Source organism: Neopsephotus bourkii, unplaced genomic scaffold (genome assembly GCF_033783945.1).
Source record: "Neopsephotus bourkii isolate Nb327-2 ecotype Australia unplaced genomic scaffold, CSIRO-AGI_Nbou_v1 NB_272, whole genome shotgun sequence".
Lineage (NCBI taxonomy): Eukaryota > Metazoa > Chordata > Aves > Psittaciformes > Psittacidae > Neopsephotus > Neopsephotus bourkii.
The window spans coordinates 17,569,635-17,590,932 of NW_026900781.1; the positions used below are offsets into that span (position 1 = coordinate 17,569,635).

The 21,298-nt window shown below is 38.9% G+C and overlaps 1 protein-coding gene across 3 annotated transcripts in view; it reads left to right on the forward strand.

Annotated features, from left to right (window-relative positions):
- CDH10 (cadherin 10) overlaps nt 1–21,298 on the forward strand; it is a 91,878-nt gene that overhangs the window by 30,516 nt on the left and 40,064 nt on the right. For 2 of the 3 annotated variants that reach the window (XM_061346689.1, XM_061346688.1), the window contains exon 2: nt 7,749–8,126. In XM_061346689.1, the coding sequence (XP_061202673.1) occupies nt 7,896–8,126 (231 nt within the window). In that variant the 5' untranslated portion in view covers nt 7,749–7,895. Of the gene's footprint in view, nt 1–3,576; nt 3,670–7,748; nt 8,127–21,298 lie in introns of those variants that run through there. The other variant, XM_061346690.1, reaches the window with a different exon arrangement.

The window sequence follows — 21,298 nt, forward strand, 5'->3', positions numbered from 1 at the left end:
CTGCTGTATACTGTTTTAAAGAAAGTACCATTTGGGAGAAAATAGGATGTGATCTAATTAGCTCCTAGCATCATATCTCCTACATATGATGTAGGAGCATATCAGCATATCTCCTATAACTGATTGTTTCATGTTGCATAGACAATATCAAATCTTATATTGCCTAATTTGAATATGTGATATATTTCATCTTTTTTTACAGTGCACTGTAGATGGCATAATGTTAGGTAAAACAGGTTGCAGATTACTATACACTGTACATATATGTAGTATATTCTTAAGAGGTTTCTGGTCCTGGTTTAACATTTAAAACAACTCATAAGAAAATTTATGAAGGGTGCTCTATAATTTTGACTCACCAATGGTGAAGAAATTATGATTTTTTGTTGTTGTTTTTATTTTGTCTTTTTTTTCATAATTTCATGTCATCCTGGTCCAACAAACTGAAGTCACCCCATAAAGGGACTTTTACGTTCCTGTAAATGAGTACGATGAAAAGAGCCATAGCAGTACATTTTAATATGCTAAAATAATTATAAAGGCATTGAACACAAAGTGAAACTCCAAGCACTTTAAGAAAAACTTACAGTTAAAAAATTCAAATGCATTGCAAATATACCTTCTTGTAATCTGAGGGGTTTTTTACTGTCAAATATAGAAGTTATGGTGAATATTAAACAGTATTTTATCAATATTTATGCTTTTATTCTAATAAATGTAAGAGATACAATCATATGCTTTAACAAACTTTCTTAATATATATCTCTCTTACATTTCGATGGTGAGTTTCCATGAGAAATGGTTGTTCCCATTTCTTCCTGTCTGCTGAGAAAGGATGTAATCCTTCTGCTATCGTCTAATTAGCAGGAATGTGACTACCCATGCTGCAGGCACAGGCACTAACACAGGTTTGAGGAGCCGCTGTGTAGACATCAATGAACACTTTATTAAATTACACAGTTTTCTAAGCAGGCACGGTCTCTCAATGCCCCAATTCTTTATGCCTTAGTGAACTGCCTCTGCTCTCTGAAGCTGTGAGGTTTCAGCCTCAGCTGAAGATAAATACTCCTGATGAGATTATAGTGAGTTTTTAGATATTTGGCACACTTCTGTGCTTATTCTGTTTCTCTAATAAGGCTTAGATTTTGCTGGCAGGTGAAATCGTTGGATCGCAAAGACTAGGAGATCTAAAATTCCACCTGTCCTGAAGGAAAAGAATGTCTTTTTTGTAACCATTCAGGGTTATTCATTACAATTCACCCTGTTTGGGAAAACCCTTTAGTACAGGGAGGAAGAATATTAAGTCCCCAGGTCTAGATATTCAATGATCTCTGTTTGGGCTTTTGGCAATATTGAGACAGAATTTGCTGATCTTTTCCAGGAATATCATGGTCTGTCAAAGATGGAAGGTAATGAATAACAAAATGTTGTGTTAACAAAATCTCTTTACCATATGCTCTTGTGTTTAAATTAAAAAGTTACAATGACGCAGATTACTTACTCTGATAAATCACTCTTCCCCTTCTATTTCATACTTCTTCAGAGAAGAAAATAATATTCTGAAACTTGTGTTTTTTGCTGCTTCCCATCAGAACTGGTAGCTGTCCTCCTCTCTACCATCACTTTCTTCTCCCCTTTCCGTAGCACGCTAAATATCAGAACAGTTGTTTATTTGATTGTTTAATTGTGAGAGGTGTTTTGGGGGGCGGTTTTTGTTGTTGGCTTTGGTTTTTTTTTTGTTAAAAAAAGGAAAGAAAAGTATAATCAAATACTAAAAGCTATTATGGGATTTCTGTTGTTTTTTCAATAAATGAAGTAGAGAACTACTTTATGAAAAAAACTAATAACGAAATGTGGGTGTTTTAGAAGGCTGCATGGACATGGCTAAGCACAAAGGGGATAATCATTTAGGATGGGGTACATGGGGTGAATTCAAGGTAGAGTAGGAAAGAACTAAATTCACTATCTGGGAGAATGTAGCAGACAATAGGTGGGAGAAATGAAACTCCAAAAACTTATAGAGGGAGACTCAGAGTAGGGCAGACCTTATAAAATGGGAAGGAACTGTGTGGCTAGGACTGTATTATCTATTGTGGAAAAGCATGCTATGCTGACTGGCAAGCAAGAGGGTTTAAGTTGCTTTCAACCCACAATAGTAATCTACAGATGTTTTTGAGATTAAATCAGATAAATGGAAAAGGATGGGGTTGGGTTGATCTGTAATGAATGATATTCATATATAGGAGAATAGAATGGCCATTGGTAATAGTAATACCAGATGTAGGAAACCATAATGAGAGCAGCCAGACTGCAGTTTGTTTAGACAGCTCTTCCAAACCTTTAGTCACATCTCCTTTTGGCTGCTGACTACCACAGCAAATATATAGGAAGTTTTTCTTAATTCATGACCTAAATCATCCTTGTTGCGATTAAAGTCAGTTGCTTTAACTATCTATGGTGTGCATTGAGAATAATTTCTTATTTTCATCAATGTTCCTGAAAACTAGTCTTACCACCTTCTTAATCTTTTTTCTTCCTGTAGAGTAAGTAGATGTAGTTGTTCTTTCCTGAAAAATTGCACTTTTTTTCTTAAACATTTTGATATTAGTCTAGTTTCTGATTATATAGATGTTGGTACTGTGATGTTCAAACCTGGACAGAGGATTTGAAATGAGTGGAGAGGGAGGATTACTTCATACCTCTTAAGAATAATATTCCTGCTCGCATATCTCTTCTCCCCCCCCCCTTTTTTTTTTAAAAGATGAGTGATAAAGAGATCCACCATATTGAGAATGTTCAGAACTATGATACTCTTATTCCTCAGTTTTCTCCAGAACTGTGCCTATTGTTTATTCCTATGTTGTACAACCTATTATGATCTTTTGACTTCTCTTTTTTTTTTTTTTTTTAAGTAATATCCTGCACATTTCATTTATTTTTTGGGAATACTTTGAATTTTAATTCTGGTGGGTTTGTAGTTTTTGCCTTTTCTCTGTTGTTTTGCTCACCCTTTCAATGTCCTGCTACATCTTAAGACCGAGGATATCAGTCTTCCTTAAGAAAGACAGGGAAGGGTTTTGATGAGGCATCTGGAGGGGAGCTGGGAGGATTGAGGTCTTAACCTTTTCTTCATCCTCAGTTTAGTGTCTGCTTGGGGTTATATTATTCATTTCTTTGGATATCACAAAATGAACTACCACTGGAAGGTAGACTAAATCTTTTTCCACTTCAGAATCACTATTGTGCATATTAATTTGTTTTTGTAAAAACAATTAGGATGTGTACTATATAAATATGCTTAAAAATAAGGCATAAAGTATGCTTCTGTGTGATCTCAGTTAACCAAATTATTACTTTTGTAGGAAAAGTTATAATTATCAGTATTTCCTTTTCCTTTGTTCCTTTTTCCTCTGCTTGTTTTTCAGTCTTTTTCCCGTGAACTACAAAAATAGTATGAAAAACTCTCATTTGAGTGAAGTAGCTTTGATGATTGTGAAATATGATTTAGTATTACTAACTAAAATACATAATTCTTGAACTTAGTTGCTTGCTTGTTTGTTGGTTTTTTTTTTTCAGTTTAGCATCAAACTGTACATATGTAATTCAGATTTCTAAGTGGATCCGAGGTTGCAGGACTTCATAAAAGTGACCAAGTTCTAAAGTTCAAAGGTATAGATGACTACTTTGCAAATTCATGTTATAATTTAATAACTCAAAGCATGGTCACTGCAGTGTGTAAGTGTTCTGCTGGAGGCTATGAAATAAGTGGCTTACAATTTACCAATTATCTCCTTAGTTCAGAACTAGGTAATTAAATTATGAGCAGTTTTAGACAGCTTCATTGGGATATAATATATAAAACAAAGGACATAGACCTATAATACAAGGGATGATGAGGTTAGACTATCCATTAAGAATTTATAATTTGGAAGATCTCATTAGTTTGCTTCTGGTAGACACAAAAATCTTTATAAAAAGTATTATTGTCTTTTTCTCTTAACAGATAATTTACACCTTTAAGTTACACTTACAGAGGGAAATATTTTTTAGTGTTTTCACTAACAGTCTTTTGCAGAGGTGTCTGTTTAAAGAACTTGTTCATCATACTGTGCTCTAAAGCATTATAACTTTATACGTGGTCTTGATAAAGAGATGGCACATAGGTCAAAAGAACCAAAATTATCTGAGCTGGAGATTCTTCCTAGGCTCGTTGAAAACTCAGCTTTTCTGCACTTAGTTGCCTTCCTACTTCTATTTTTATTGTTAAATAGTTCTTATTATTTCAAAACCTAGCCAGATTGCTTAATTTCATTTATTACATCATAAGCCAGGAGTCAGAGTTCTGGTGAAATATAGAGGCACCTTACCAAGTCCAAAATGGTAGCAATTGTGTCTTATGGCTAATGGCTGTAGACACTATGAAAGAGGCTCTGCAGCCTGTGGTAGCAGCTTTATGCTGGGGTTGGAAAGGGACAAAAGTTTTGGAGAAATAGGGCAGAAAATAAGATGAGTATTTCACTGTGGCTGTATATAAGAATAACTCTATTGGTGTCACCTCTGCAGAGCAAGAACAAAAAAAGAACAAAATATGCTTGTGTTTTCCATTATAATAAAACTTAAGATTGTTCTCCTCATAAAATTCTGAAGCAGTTTAACCTAATTTGTCATGAAGCATCTTCAGTTCCAAAAATATCTTTCTTTTGTGCAAACATAGCAAAAGGACTGAAAGACAAGATTAGGGATGTAAATGGATAATAGCTCCCAACTGAAACAGAAATGGAGAAAACAGAAATGGCATTGCATAAATATCTTTCTTTAAACAAGCTCTGTCAAATGTTATGCAATTAAAATTCAGTTCAAGTTTGACCAAGGTTAAATACAGAACAAAATTCTTAAATGGTAGCTATCCCAAGTAAAATTTTTTCCTGTTTAAATATGTTCTTCACAAGAGAGGAGCTTAATAAAATTTCTGAAGTAAAAAAATATGTATACAAGCATTTGACTTTTTTCTTACTTTATATGTTTACTTTAGATTTAGTTCTGCTGACTTCCAAAAGGAGCTATACATTAATGTAGAAAGACAGACTAAAAGAGGAAATAGCTTACAAAAGAAAGAACTCCACATGGAGCAACCAGTAAATGGAAGTCTGAGGAGAAGTACATCAGAGGTGCTCATGGCCCATCTTAGATGTCAGTTAAATCTCATGAGTTTCAAATGGTATGAATATGATTTTGAATTACTATGGGGGTTACATGACTGAGTAAGTAAAATGTATTTTCCAAATTTTGCAAAAATTACATTTGAAATCACATGAATATAGTTACAGATGCAATAAAATGTTTTCTTCCAAGTTTTGAGAGATATAGAAGTGATTAAGCTGTGGAAAGGGAGAATGGCCTAATTGTTCTAAAATTGTTAGCTGAAAGATAGCGGTGTAAGGATAAATAGTTTCGGTGATGATTGACCAGTTTCCTCCATACTAGAGATCGAGCCAAGGAAATTCAGTAAAAATAATTCCAAAACTAAATTCTATATAAACTAGAGCAAACTCGGGCACAATATTACTCTGTAGAAAGTTTAATATTATTTAGAAGGACAGAAATATGGAACATAGCACATATTTAATAGTTTTTAGAAAGCTTTAATTAAAAAAAATTCTTTTTTCTTTTCTATTGTGGGAAAAAAATTGAGAAGTACTCTTTTGGAAGAAGTGGCAGAGAGAAATTTGGAGAGCACAACTGGTGAAATAGTTTCATTTAAAACTATTTAACCTGTTTAAAATTATTTCAGTTCTTTAAAAAAATCTTACTTGAAGCCAACAAAATATTAGAATTCTCCTGAGTTCTCAGACCCTCTTCTAAGATACGATTTTCACCAAAATTTTGACATTGTTTCCAATTAGTTTTCCAGGGAATTAAGATAAGAATAAATTTATCTTTCTCCATTGACTGTTCCAGCTCTGGCAGGGTAGTACAGAACCAAATATTAAATGCATTACATAACTGGGACTTCTGCCTGTTTTCTGTAGTTAAATATTGAAAGGTTTCCTTCATCTAATTCTCTTCAAACATTTCCATTATTCCAGTGCTTGTATTTATTTTATTGTTATTACTTGAGTCTGGTTTTTCCTTGCTTGCAATCTTATTTTTAAAGGTAAATGTTTTATTGCTTTAGTGTAGATTACTATCAAAATCATTGCATTTAAAGCAGGAAGCTAAATTTCACCAGGAGTCTCAATGGAGGGAAAAGTCCTTAATGGTATGCTTGCCAAGTGCATGTGCATTAGCTGCTTTTGTAACTTTAACAAATTTCATCCAAGTTTTCATTCCGCTGACCTAGTTTAACATGAAAGAAATTCAGTAACAACTCCTAATATTGAAACATTATTTCCCAAGAGGAATTTAACAAAACTTCTACATCAAATAATAATATGTGAATAATAGAATATATATACTTATATAGCAATAAGAAAGTGGGGAAAAAAACAACAAACCACAAAGAAAATATGTCTCCTTTTCAAAAACCCCTAAGTTTTACATAGCTCTACTCTGAAAAAACAAAAATATTTAAGGTGATAGTGAGCTATACATGATGTTATTGAAACCAGGGGGCATATGGGATTGCTGTTTACAATATTACTTATCTATCAAAATCAGAAAATAAGAGAAAAAAAACCAACCCAAGCTTTTTACTACTTGAGTTTTGTGCCACATGTGGAAGAACATACAAGGAATTGCAACCACCATCCATGCATTTTGTTTTCTGTGGACATGGCAGAAAGAAAAAAATCCAAACTACTCTGATTAAAACTTGCAGAAACTATACCCTGTTAACATGACAAATCATAGGTTTTCATGATTTACATCCCTGCCATATAGAACCAAAACATTACCAAATGACCTGGGACAGAAGTGAAGAGAGCTTGGCTAAATTTGTCTTGCTGAAATAACATCTCATGATTCTGTCAGAAGGAGAAAAAAAAAAAAAGAAGACAAAGCAAAAAAAAAAAAAAAAAGAAAAGTTGAGACAAAACAAAGATGAGTTAGGGGAGTCTTGCCTTTCCTCTGCAATAACATTTCCCAGAATGAGATCAATTTCAGTGCTATCCAAAATTAATTATTCAGGATACTTGCAAAAAAAAGGCCTTCATTTTTTAAGCACTTCCTACATTTTAAGGTTAAGTTTGCAACACTCCATATTGCAAGATCATCTCAGGTACTCTAAAAATTTGCTTCTGGTCATGCTGTGTTTCTTCTGAGGCATATGATGTTCTCTTTCTCCATTTAAAATACCCTGAAGAACTGGTGTTTTACCATTTCCTAATTTCTAAAACCTTTTTGTGTTGGCTTTTCAGTTCTCTTGGTAGTAAGATTAATAAAACACTGGAATTCATGTAAATCAAGTCAGGTGGAAAACATCTGAAGCAAAGGGAGCGGTATTTAATGTGCAAGTTTCAGCAATATTAAATCCACAGTCTATATACAGAACACTCCTAGAAGTTTCTAAATTGAAAGTTTGGTATAGTTGGTCATCTCTTAGCACTCTTACTTTTGCTTATGAAATGTTTTGGGAGCAACTACCTAACATATTCAGAGTGTTCTCCCTACCTGGATAACCTTTATATTCCTAACCAGGTTGCTTTCTATGTCCTAACGTTTTGTATCTACAGGATACAGCAGCAGGGGTGTTGGACACTGAGGAGTGAATGCATTTCGGCTTACATTGTCTCTTCTCTGTTTACGTTCAGGAGTTGGTTACTTTATACAGTTCAGAAATGAGTTGCTTGAAACTGCTTGGCTGCATCAGCAACTAGAAACATCAAAAGGGAAGTCCAGAAAAGAAAACTGTAGACTTCATTGCTGACCAGCTTGAAGAACTTCAGCAGTGGAGAACTATGACGATACAGCAAGTCCTACTACTTCTGCTGCTCTGGATGTGGCTGCCGCATCCCTGCCATACAGAAATGCTGTTCAGAAGGACTCCTGATCTCAGACCTAAAAGCTTTGGAGGACATGTATCAGGGAATGATGGAAAAACAATTCACCGCCAGAAACGAGGCTGGATGTGGAACCAATTTTTTCTTTTAGAGGAATACACAGGATCTGATTATCAGTATGTAGGCAAGGTAGGTTTCTCATTAAGATTTCTGTATAATTGTTAAGTTTACTTAATCTTTTTAGAGAACCATAATTTCTATGTTTTATTCTAATGCATAATAAGCAAATTTCCAGACTATATATATATTTTTTGCTTGTCGTACTACAATCACTAAATTAATATTGTTAGTTAAATTTACTCAGAAATATTTGAATTAAATCAATGAAGACCACAAAAAATGCTCCAGTCCCTTAATCAACTTAGTGGCCTTTTGCTGGACTCAGAGTTGGACACAGAACTCCAGATGTGTCTAACCAGGGCAGAGCATAGAGGAAGGAGCATCTCTCTTGACCTCCTGGCGAGGCTTTTCCTAATGGAGTCCTGGGTGCTGTTGACCTTATTTGCTGCAAGGGCAAATTGCTGATTCATGCTTACTGTGTACAAGGACCCCAAGGTTCTTCTGTAAAACTGCTTTCCATCCATTTGGGCCCCAGCACATACTGGTGCGTGGGATATGTTATATTTATATTATAAAATCATAGAACAGTTAGGGTTGGAAAGGACCTTAAATATCATCTAGTTCCACCCCCCCCTGCCATGGGCAGAGACATCTTCCACTAGACTGTGTTGCTGAAAGCCCCAATCAACCTGGCTTTCAACACTTCCAGGGATGGGGCATCCAGAACTTCCCTGGGCAACCTGTACCAGTGCCTCACCATCCTCACAGTTATTTCTTCTAGAAATGGTAATTTATTCTAGAATTTCTTCCTAATATCTAATATAAATCTACCTTCTTTCAGGTTAAAACCATTCCTCTTGTCCTATCTCTACATGCCCTTGTAAAGTCCCTCTCCAGATTTCTTGTAGGTCCCCTTTAGGTACTGGAAGACTGCTATAAGGTCTTCCCTTAGCCTTGTAGTCTTCAGGCTGAACAAGCCCAGCTCTCTCAACCTGTCTTCACAGGGAGGCTCTCCAGCCCTCTGATCATCCCTGCGGCCATCCTGTGGACTTGGTTGAGCAGGTCCACATCTCTCTTGTGTAGATTGCCCCAGAGCTGAACACGGTACTCCAGGTGCGGTCTCACCAGAGCAGAGCAGAGGGGGAGAATCACCTCCCTTGACTTACGAGCCATGATCCTTTTGATGCAGCCCAGCAACTATATTTCTTGAAAGGACTAAGAATGTTGTGCAGATTGAGAAAAGAAATGCGTATTAAAATTTATGGGATTTAAGTACTAAGTAAAAATTGAAAAGTGCAAGCTTATGAAGGAGTGAACTGCCTTTTTGTTTCCACTTTTTATTTGTTGCTTTATCTGTAATTTTAGCACCATCATTTGAATGATACAACCATTTCCAAAGTGTTGCAAATAAACCTTATATTTATTTCTTACACTTAGCAATTGTAAAGACATGCCTCCCAAGTGCTCCAGTGTATCTAGGCTAGATTGGTAGTGTATCTAGGCTAGATTGGTAGCTTAAGAAAATTGACCTTGCCTATAAAATGAGACGTGTCACTGTACCGAAACACTAAGTTACTGTATTTGGAAGCGTATTGCTCCCACAAGTCCCAGGAAATAAATAATTCTGCAGGGCACCCTGAAATTGAAGTAACTTGAGCTCCTTTAAAAACCTGCTGATTGGTTTTTCTTTCCTTGCATTATTTTTGAATATTTATGATCCCAAGTAATAAAGTGTGAGTGTTGTTATTTAGTAATTTTCTTCCACTTACGATAAGTGAAGAAAGACTCTTTAGAGAGAAAATGGTTAACATTTTTGTAAGCTAACTCATCTGCAGTAGAAAAGAGAGAGGGATGTTGATAAACACAGAACTACTTTGAGAGAAAATAAGTGTCTGCAAATGGAAAGTGCTAAGCAAAGATAGGTAAAATGGCAAATAAAGAAACCTGAGGAGTAGTCAAGACTATGCTTTCACCTCTTTTTATCTGCTTAGAGCAAAAAAATTTTAATTTGAGCAAGGTTGTTTAGAAACTGTTGAATATCACATTACTGTTGAAACCGGTGTCTACAAAGTACAGTGTAATTTATGCATTAATTGATTCCCTCTTTAAGTTGGCTTGAGATTGTTATCTATAATAACATGATGGAAATGAGGTTCAGTGAAAGAATGGGATAGGTAATCTCATAATAGCTGAAGAGCTCCTTGTTTAAGTCAGCCATGCTTGTGAAATGGTGGCACTGTACAGATTGACTGATTAGGGGCATTCACTGGTTTCTTCAGGTGAGTATTTATTATTATTATAAGAAAGGAGGATGGTCATCCTTTCCTTTATGTAATATACAGGATCCTGAGGATAGAAATCAAAACAACGTAACTGAATTTTATATATGCAGCACCTCAAATAATAATTGCAACTGTAGCTTCTAGTAAAGGTTAAAGCCATAAAAATAGTATCAGAAACCAGACCTATATATGTGTTACACAGTTTATCTTTGAGCTATCTTGGCAAAAATATACTAGAAGATGGTAATTCTGAGTAAAAGAACTTTTCTCAGTTTCAGAGAAACAATTCAGGGATATTCAAAAGAAGCTTAAACCTCATATCAGAAAAGCCATTTGATTAATATTTGAGGTATATAGTTTCAAAGCCCATTATTTCTCAAATAAAGTGAGGTAATTATAAAGAATTGCATATTTTCAAACTTGTTCAGAAAAACTTCAATTTATTTTAGGTATATCCAGAAAAAAAACCTTTTAAATCTAAAATTTATACTCTAATAGTTGTCCCCTAAAGGAAGCACTGTATAACAACGTCTTAATCTGCAGTCATTAAAAATTAAATTTACAAATAAATTCTTCATCAATGTTAAAATTTATTTTTCTTCATTACAATTTCACCTGATCTGGCCATTTGTTTCATTCTTGAAGATACTTTTTTCCAGTTTGATTTCTGACATAGTGACATTTTCCAGAAATGTTTATCCTAGTACTTTTATTGTATAAAGGGTTATCTGACATGAATTTTTCAGTGCTTTGAGAGACTGAAGTTCTTAGATGCAATGCAGTAGTTTTTAGTATCTCAAAATGTATCATAGAATTACATGTAAATTCATAGGATTTTTTGCATGTATTGCTTAGTATTGTTTCATATAGTCCATATGCTAATGATAAATATTTTACATAGAATTTGGCAACATCAGAGGTGAAAAGATGCAGTTTCATGAAAGTCCATATTCAACTTACGGGGATAAAGGTTAGCTAAGATCAGACGTGCATAGAGTTGTCACTGTTAGAGAAACAGTCAATTTTAAAGAAAGATTAAACAAAATAATTTCCTGAGTGAAATGAAAGCCAGAAAATATACTGGGCAGGAATTTTTACTGGATTTTCCTGTCCGATGAAGCATCTATGAAAAACAGTGTTTTGGAAAGGGTAATAAAAAACACTATGCTGTCTTGACTTCAATGGGCTCACCATCAAATGGGACACAAAAAACAAAACAACAACCTACCCCAGGGAAGTGTTTCTGTTGTAGTGGTAAGATGAAGACTTACCAAGCCCTTTAAAAAACTTCTGTACTTTGATTCCTGAATAGTGTTTCTATCATAACTCTTTATTTTATAAAAGCTTTTGGTACCATGAAAGACTAAAGAGTAGGATTTTTAATTTAAAGTATTCATACACTGGCTTAATATTTAGTGTGAAGAAGCAAAAAATGTCTCCCCTTTCAGGTGAATGAAATCAGCTCTGTGGCTCTGAAGTTCTGTAGAGGCTGAATTTTCAGCTAGAGCAGATTCCTGTGACAGGCATAAATAAAGAAGAATGGGAATGGGAGTGAAGACACCCTGCAAACTGAATAAGTAAATTGTGATCTGCTGTGTCTAGGACTCAGTTGCCAAGGTGAAAGAGGACAGCTTGTCCTTTAACAGTGTCCACTTAGGATTTTCTTTTTTGTTGGTTTGGTTTTTTTCGTGGTTTTTTTTTTGGTGTAACTCTACTGAATGCAAAAAGCAAGCTGTTCACATCTGTGTACCTTCAAAAACCTTCACTCTCTAAAGTTACTGCAGTGGGGTCAAACTGACACTTAAGGGACAGCAACATTTAGAAATTTCGTCTTTCTCAGCAAGGCTTAACACATAGGCTGTGAAGAGGGTTATTTAAGGCACCAATTTTTGTCAAGGATATGGAAGCTTGCGTTGGGGTACATTGCTTGTAGATATTTCAGCACAGATCAAGAAATATGATTCAGTTTCTTTTCTTTTTGAAGGACTGGTTCCTTTCTGCCTTTTAGTCCAGAATGCAAGAGCTACAATGGCTTCTCCAAACACAAGAACGACCATTGTTCTTCCATAACAGAGGCATCAGAAGCTTCCTTTAAGATTGTCCAGGAGGTTCATTTATTCTCAGTGAGCTCTGAGATGAAACTCTTTGTCAAACCCTTTTGGAATACAGCTTAGTAGGGAGCTTATGACTATAACTGGTTAGATTTATCATTTACTCTAAATTGAAGTTTCAGAGTAGAGGCTAATAATTTCTTTTTGCAAATGTGCAATTTCTTTGGAAACCTCGGTGTGTTTTGGTGTCTTTGACATCTTGATTCACTAAACAGCATCAGAAAGTACTGGTTGGTGGCAAAGAGCTGACCTGGCTGAATAGTAAGTTTTTACTCCCATAAAGAATGAACTATTTGTTAACTACAGTACTGGATGTATACCTGCAAGATACTGTTTTTTTTTTCTGGATGACAGAGGACAGAATTAACAGTTATTGATGAATGCAAAAGCTTTTTAATATCCACCAGTCTTTTAGTGAACACTGAAGGAGGCACCAGGAAGCCAAAGCCAGATGTATTTGTTTGAAGGCTGTGGATTCCCGGACTTGGACAGATGTGCATGTGAATTTCTTAAAAGTATTGTCTGGTAACAAGGGAAGAGGAGTTAAGTCATTTGGGTAAGGCATACTCAGGGCATACTCAACCTAACTGCTTAATAATAATCCCCAATATCCAAATTATCTGATGGTAATTTTGCTCATATGTGCCAGGCACTGTAAATGAAACACTGAAGTGAGAATTCTTGGTTGCCTCTTTAGATTGGCAATTCTTCACTGGAAGCGGTGAAAAAGAACAGAGACTACAGTGAAAATTCAGTGTCAGTATTTGTTCTTTTAAGGAGAAATGATGATGTATTGAATCCATCTCTGCTTAAAATCTGTCATTACAAACGAAACAGGCAGACTGTGTTGGGATTGTGCTTTTTCACTAAAATGATAAAGTTAATAGGACCATTCATCCAACCAGAAACACTTGGCATTGCAATAGACTTGTTTCATAAAACCAGCGAAGCTTCATCAGATGCCAGTAGCTCAAACTGACAAGTGACGTATTAAAGGAGATACCAAATCACAGAAGTCAAAGGCAGGGACTGGGAGAATGAAGAACCAATGGCAGTAGGAGAATATCAGCTTCGAGACCATCTAAGGAACTTAAAGGTGCACAAGTCCATGGAACGTGAGGAGTTGCATCCATGGGTCCTGAGAGAACTGGCTGATGAAGTTGCTAAACCATTATATGGCATATTTGAGAAGCTGTGGCAGTCCAGTGAAGTTTCCACTGACTGGAAAAGGGGAAATATAACCCAAATTTTTTAAAAAGTAAAAAAGGAAGACTTGGGGTGCTGAAGGCTAGTCAGTTTCATCTCATTGCCCAGCAAGATCCTGGAGCAAGATCTTCCTGGAAGCTGTGCTAAGACACATGGACGATAAGGAGGTGATTGGTGACAGCCAATATGGTTTCACTAAGGTCAGTTGACACCTAACAAATTTGGTGGCCTTCTACAACATGGTTACAGCATTGGTGGATAAGGAAAGAGTGACTGGCATCATCTACCTGAATGTGCCCAGCATTTGACACTGTCCCAGACAACATCCTTGTCCCTGAACTGGAGAAGCATGGATTTCATGGCAGGACCACTTGATGAATAAGGAATTGGCTGGATGGCTGCAGTCAGAGAACTGTGGTTAACAGCTCAGTGCCCAAGTGGAGACCAGTGATGAGTGGTGTTCCTCAGGTGTCAGTATTGGGACTGGTGCTGTTCAACATCTTTGTCAGTAACATGGACATGGACATGGGATTGAGTGTGCCCTCAGCAAATTTGCTGACGACACCAAGCCGGAGGGAAGAGGTGTCATTCAAGGGACCTTGAAAAGGCTTGAGAGGTGGGCCAGTGTAAACCTCACAAAGTTCAACAAGGTCAAGTTCAAGGTCCTGTACTGGGGCAATCCCAAGAACAAATACAGGCTTCGAAGAGACTGGATTGGCAATAGTCATGAAAAGAGGGACTTGGGGGTGTTGTTTGATGAGAAGCTCAACATGCCCGGGCAGTGTGTGATTGCCACAGAGATGATCACAGGGTTGGAGCACCTCTGTTATGAAGACAAGATGAAAGAGTAGAGCTTGTTCAGCTGGAGACTAGAAGGCTTGGGGAAGACCTTATAGCAGCCTTCCAGTACCTAAGGGGGCCTAAAAGAAATCTGGAGAGGGACTTTTTATAAGAGCCAGTAGTAATAAGACAAGGGGGGAATGGCTTTAAGCTGCAAGAGTGTAGATGTAGATTAGATATAAGAAAGAAGTGCTTTACTGTGAGGTTGGTGAGACACTGAAACAGTTTGCCCCAAAGAGTTCTGGGTCCCCCGTCCCTTGCAGTGTTCAAGACCAGGTTGGCTGGGGCTATGAACAGCCTGGTGTAGTGGAATATGTCCCTGCCCATGGCAGGGTGATTGGAACTACGTGATTCTGTGCTGCAGCATACATCAGAAAGGAAGGAAGAAGGGAAGGAAGAACATAGCCAAGGATAGAAAAATGAAAACAGTAAACCAAAAAAAGAAAAGTAGTCTAACAGCAGTGTCATCCAAACTATTGTAGCAGAGAATATCTGTTTTGACAGAACTGAAAGGCAGTGTGTTGCATATTTTTATTACTGTGTAAGTTGGACACAGGGAAGAGAGCTCAGAGGTTGCCAATGCCTGCATGGGTTCTGCTATGGAAAAACTCTCTGGCTAATAGTGCTAATCTAGTTGTAAACAAATTCATGCGTCTTCTTGTCTTCTTTAACAACTAGTATAGTGAAAGAGGGGAAATGCCATGGTTCCAGGTTTGTATCTGCACCAAATCTTCACTGGCAATGAAATCAGTGTCTGTTCTAGGTTCATACCATGTATCTCTATACCTACCTAATTGCCAGACGACCCTGAGTCACATGGCAGGTGATGCCCTGGTGATGAAACTGAACTGTGGTCTCAAGAAGACAGAAAGCATGCTCTGAGACTACAAGACTCCAAAATAGAGAAGAACCACATGAAAAATAACTGTAAGACACTGCTCAGGTAGACATATCTTTGTCTTAGGTAGGCACAAGTAAATCTGCTTGTAGACAACAGCTTGAAGTTAAACACTAAGTCCAGGGCTTTTTTTTCACTTCTGTGGTACAGTTTTATGTGTACTTTGCATACTATTAAAAATAATGATAGCTGGAAGAGTTATAGTGAATGAAGCAAGATATCATCTCTAAAAGTTATATTTGCTCAGCTTTCAAGCAAATGCTAATTTGATACTCTGTTCTTATTTCTCCTTGGCCTCTGTATGACCTTAGGTATTATATTTAATGAGTTTAACACTGTTAAACGTAAGTTTAATGCTATTAAGAGTCTTTAATTGAAATTCAATGCATGGAAGATGCAATAGATCCTGAAAAACATGAGGTGGTTTTAATCATTATTTGCTTTATCAACTTAAGGAAAACAAACTAAAACTGTATACTGTTTCTTGTAGGGAGTACAAAGTACAGGAAATAAGTCCTGAAACATTAAATTCTACTAAACAGAGTTATTAATCAGTTGAAAATTAAATTAACTTTTTCTTTGGGTGGTGAGGCACTGGAATGGATTGCCCAGGGAAGTTGTGAATGCTCCATTCCTGGAAGTGTTCAAGGCCAGGTTGTACAGAGCCTTGGGTGACATGGTTTAGTGTGAGGTGTCCCTGTTGAAACTAGATGACCTTAAGGTGCTTTCCAACCCTAACCTAAGATTCTACAAATGGTGTACAATTCTTTTTACTTCCAAAAGAAAAAGGTAGGAGCTACTAGTGCACGAGGCAAGAACTAAAGCTTCAGGTACTGGCTTAATTCTTAAAAAAAAAATAAAATAATAATTCTCTATGGTTCTATAAACAAATACAAAAGAATAGGAATTTTTGGTATAAATGATAAAGCAGGATAAATCTCCAAACTAAGGAGATTTAAAAAAAGAAAAAGAAGCAAAAACCAAACAATCCAAACAGTGAAGAAAACCCAAACACCAACAGCATAACCACTATAATATATTTTATTGGAAATTAGGAAAAGGGAGATTAGGAAAAGCGTGCTTCTGATGTCTTACAAATACCGGAAAAGTCATAAAAGTTTTATGGAAATACTGACCAGGGCTATCAGCTGATTGTCAGAGTTCACCTAAATTAGAAATAATTTTTCATCAGTGATGTAGTACCCAGACCACATTTTTGAATACAGCAATTAATATTGCAAAGGGAAGCAATTACAATGTACTTCGGTTCTTTATTTGTAGCAGCAAATATCAGGATGGGCTTTATGCCATATATCCTGTAAAAGTAGTTGAGGAATACAGTTCACTGGTCTGATGCTGTCTTTTATTTATATACGTAACAGGTAATACTCTGTGTGGTTTGAGCCAAAAATTTATATCCAAGTCTGATTATTTTGGTATTTTAGTCTGATAGTGGAATAAAATATGCTTCTATGGTAGGAGAAGTTTTAATTTAAATGTTAATCATAGCTACCTACCTAGTCTTAATAAAAAACTGATTAAATCCACTTAAATTTCACTATGCAACTGTAATTCTGTATGTAATTGAAGTATCCATAAGATATCTACAAGGCACCATTGCAGATAAATGCCCCCAGCACTTTCCAGGACAGCCTCCACTGGACCGGGTTCATTAGGGTGGAGCAATTTTTCAGATGACACAAAACTAGAAGTGTCTGATAATGCCAGAGTGTAGTGCTGCCATCTAGAGAGACCTCAACAGGCTGGAGAAATGGGATGACAGGAACATCATGAAGGCACAGATGAAGTCAACAGAGAGTTTGTGGGTCAAGGTTAAAGGGAGAACAGCTATGGGGGACATTATTGTGGGGTTCTGTTTCACACCGCCTGACCAAGAGGAATCTGGGGATGAAGCACTCTACAGACAGGAACTCTACAGACAGCAAGTCTTGGAAGGCAAATATAGGGACTGTGAGAAGGAAGACCCTAGGCCCACTGTGGGAGAAGATCGGGTTAAAGACCATTTTAAGAACCTGAACGTACACAAGTCATAGAATCATAGAATCATAGAATAGTTAGAGTTGGAAAGGACCTTAAGATCATCAAGTTCCAACCCCCCTGCCATGGCCAGGGACACCTCACTCTAACCCGTATCACCCAAGGCTTTGTCCAACCTAGCCTTGAACACTGACAGGGATGAAGCATTCACAACCTCCCTGGACAAGCTATTTCAGTGCCTCACTACCCTAACAGGAAAGAATTTCCTCCTTATATCCAATCTAAACTTCCTCTGTTTAAGATTTCACCCATTATCCCTTGTCCTACCATTACAGTCTCTAATGAAGAGTCCATGCCCAGCACCCCTATAGGCCCCTCTTCAGATACTGGAAGGCTGCTATGAGGTCTCCACACAGCCTTCTCTTCTCCAGGCTGAACAGACCCAACTTTCTCAGCCGATCTTCATATGGGAGGTGCCCCAGTCCACTGATCATTCTCATGGCCCTCCTCCGGACTTGTTCCAACAGTTCCATGTCCTTTTGATGTTGAGGACACCAGAACTGCACACAATACTCCAAGTGAGGACTCACGAGAGCAGAATAAAGGGGCAGGATCACCTCCTTCTACCTGCTGGTCACACTCCTTTTGATGCAGCCCAGGATACTGTTGGCTTTCTGGGCTGCAAGTGTACACTGCTGGCTCATGTTCATTTTCTCCTCCACCAGCACCCCCAAGTCCTTCTCTGCAGGGCTGCTCTGAATCTCTTCTCTGCCCAGCCTGTAGCTGTGTCTGGGATTGCTCCGACAATGGATTCCTCAGGTCCATGGGATGATGTCCCTGATGAAATCCATCCACGGGTCCTGAAGGAGCTGGCGAATGAAGTTGCTAAGCCACTGCCCATCATATTTGAGAAATCATGGCAGTCAGGTGAAGTTCTCGACAACTGGAAAAAGGGAAACATAACCCCCATTTTCAAGAAGGGGAAAATGGATGACTCAGGGAATTACAGACCCGTCACTTTCACCTCTGTGCCTGGCAATCTTGGAGCAGATTCTCCTGGAAGGAATGCTAAGGCATATGAAAACCAGCAAGGTGCTTGGTGACATCCAGCGCGGCTTCACTAAGGGGAAATCCTGCCTGACCAATTTGCTGGCCTTCTATGATGGGGCTACAGAACTGATGCACAGGGCTAGAGCAGTTGATGTCACCTACCTGGACTTGTGCAAAGTGTTCAACACTGTCTCACATGACATCCTTGTCTTTAAATTGGAGAGACATCAATTTGATGGATGGACCACTCGGTGGATAAAGAACTGGCTGGATGACCGCATGCAAAGAGTTGTGGTCAACAGCTCAATGTCTGTCTGGAGACCAGTAACAAGTGGTGTTCCTCAGGGATCAGTGTTGGGACCGGTCTTGTTCAACATCTTTGTCGTTGATATGGACAGTGGGCTTGAGTGTGCCCTCAGCAAGTTTGCTGCTGACCCCAAGCTGTGTGGTTCGGTTGATACGCTGGAGGGAAGGAATGCCATCCAGAAGGAACTTGACATGCTTGTGAGGTGGGCTGATGCCAACCTCATGAAGTTTAACCATGACAAGTGCAAGGTCCAACACCTGGGTTGACCAATCCCAGTCACAGCTACAGGTTGGGCAGAGGAGTGATTCAGAGCAGCCCTACGGTGAAGGACTTGAGGGTGCTGGTTGATGAGAAAACGAACATGAGCCAGCAGTGTGCGCTTGCAGCCCAGAAAGCCAACCGCATCCTGGGCTGCATCAAAAGGAGTGTGACCAGCAAGTTGAAGGAGGTGATACTGCCCTTCAACTCTGTTCTCATGAGACCTCACTTGGAGTATTGTGTGCAGTTCTGGTGTCCTCAACATATAAAGGACATGGAATTGTTGGAACAAGTCCAGAGGAGGGCCATTAGAATGATCAGGGGACTGGAGCACCTGCCGTATGAAGATAGGCTGAGGAAGTTGGGGCTGATCAGCCTGGAGGAGTCTGCATGGAGACCTCATAGCAGCCTTCCAGTATCTGAAGAGGGGCTATACGGATGCTGGGGAGGGACTATTCATTAGGGACTGTATTGAAAGGACAAGGGGTAATGAGTTAAAACTTTAACAGGACAAGTTTAGATTGGATATAAGGAGGAAATTCTTTCCTGTTAGGGTGGTGAGGCACTGGAATGGGTTGCCCAGGGAGGTTGTGAATGCTCCATCCCTGTCAGTGTTCAAAACCAGGCTGGACGAGGCCTTGGGTGATATGGTTTAGTGGGAGGTGTCCATGCCCATGGCATTGGGCTTGGAACTAGATGATCTTTTGCTGAAGACACCAAGCTGTGTGGTTCAGTTGATACGCTGGAGGGAAGGAATGCCATCCAGAGGGACCTTGACACGCTTCTGAGGTGGGCTGATGCCAACCTCATGAAGTTTAGCCATGACAAGTGCAAGGTCCTACACCTGGGTCAGAGCAATCCCAGGCACAGCTACAGGTTGGGCAAAGAAGAGATTCAGAACATCCCTGAAGATAAGGACTTGGGGTGCTGGTAGATGAGAAAATGAACATGAGCCAGCAGTGTGCGCTTGCAGCCCAGAAAGCCAACCGTATCCTGAGCTGCATCAAAAGGAGCATGACCAGCAGTTCGAAGGAGGTCATCCTGCCCCTTTATTCTGCTCTTGTGCGACCTCGCTTGAAGTATTGTGTGAAGTTCTGATGTCCTCAATATAAAAGGGACATGGAACTGTTGGAACAAGTCCAGAGGAGGGTCACAAGGATGATCAGGGGACTGGAGCACCTCCCATATGAAGATAGGCTGAGAAAGTTGGGTCTGTTCAGCCTGGAGAAGAGAAGTCTGCATGGAGACCTCATAGCAGCCTTCCAGAATCTGAAGGGGGCCTACAGGGGTGCTGAGGAATTCCTCTTCATTAGGGACTGTATTGATAGGAGAAGGGGTAACAGGTTAAAACTTAAACAGAGGAAGTTTAGGTTGGATATAAGGAGGAAATTCTTTCCTGTTAGGGTAGTGAGGCACTGGAATAGGTTGCCCAGGGAGGTTGTGAATGCTTCATCCCTGGCAGTGTTCAAGGCCAGGTTGGACGAGGCCTTGGGTGATACGGTTTAGAGCGAGGTGTCCCTGGCCATGGCAGGGGGGTTGGAACTTGATGATCTTAAGGTCCTTTCCAACCCTTACTATTTTATGATTGTAAGTGTAGATTCCTGCATCTGGCCAGGAATAGTCCCAGCCACCAGTATATGTGGGGCGCTGACCAGATGGAAAGCAGCTTGGCGGAAAGGACCCTGGTGGTTCAAATAGCCACCAGTATGAGCTAGGTGCCAGCTAGGTGCCTTTGCTGCAAAGAAGGCTACTGGCTGCGTTAGGCAAAATATGGCCAGCAGATCGAGGAAGGGGATACTTTCCCTCTACTCAGCACTGGTGAGGCCACTCCTGGAGTGCTGTGTCCAGTGCTGGACACTCCAGTACAAGAGAGACATGGACATACTGGAGAACCTCCAGCGAAGGGCCTTAAGCATGATATAGGGAGTGGAGCACCTCACATATGAGGAAAGGCTGAGAGGGCTTTAAGTCTCTACCGTAAAGGAGAGAAGGCTCAGGGGAGATCTTATAAATATTTACAAACACCTGAAGGAAGGGTTGAAAGGTGACAGAGCCAGATTCTTTTCAGTGATGCCAGGTGACAGGACCAGAGGCAGTGGGCACAAATCAAATGCAAGAGGTTCCCTCTGAAAATCAGGGAACACTTTTGTCCTGCGAGGGTGGCTGAACACTGGCACAGGTTGCCCAAAGAGGGTGTGGAGCCTCCGTCATTAGAGATATTCAAAATCTGTCTAGATATTTTCCTAGGTAGCAGGGTCTAGGTGGCCCTGCTTGAGGAGGGGTGGGTTGAA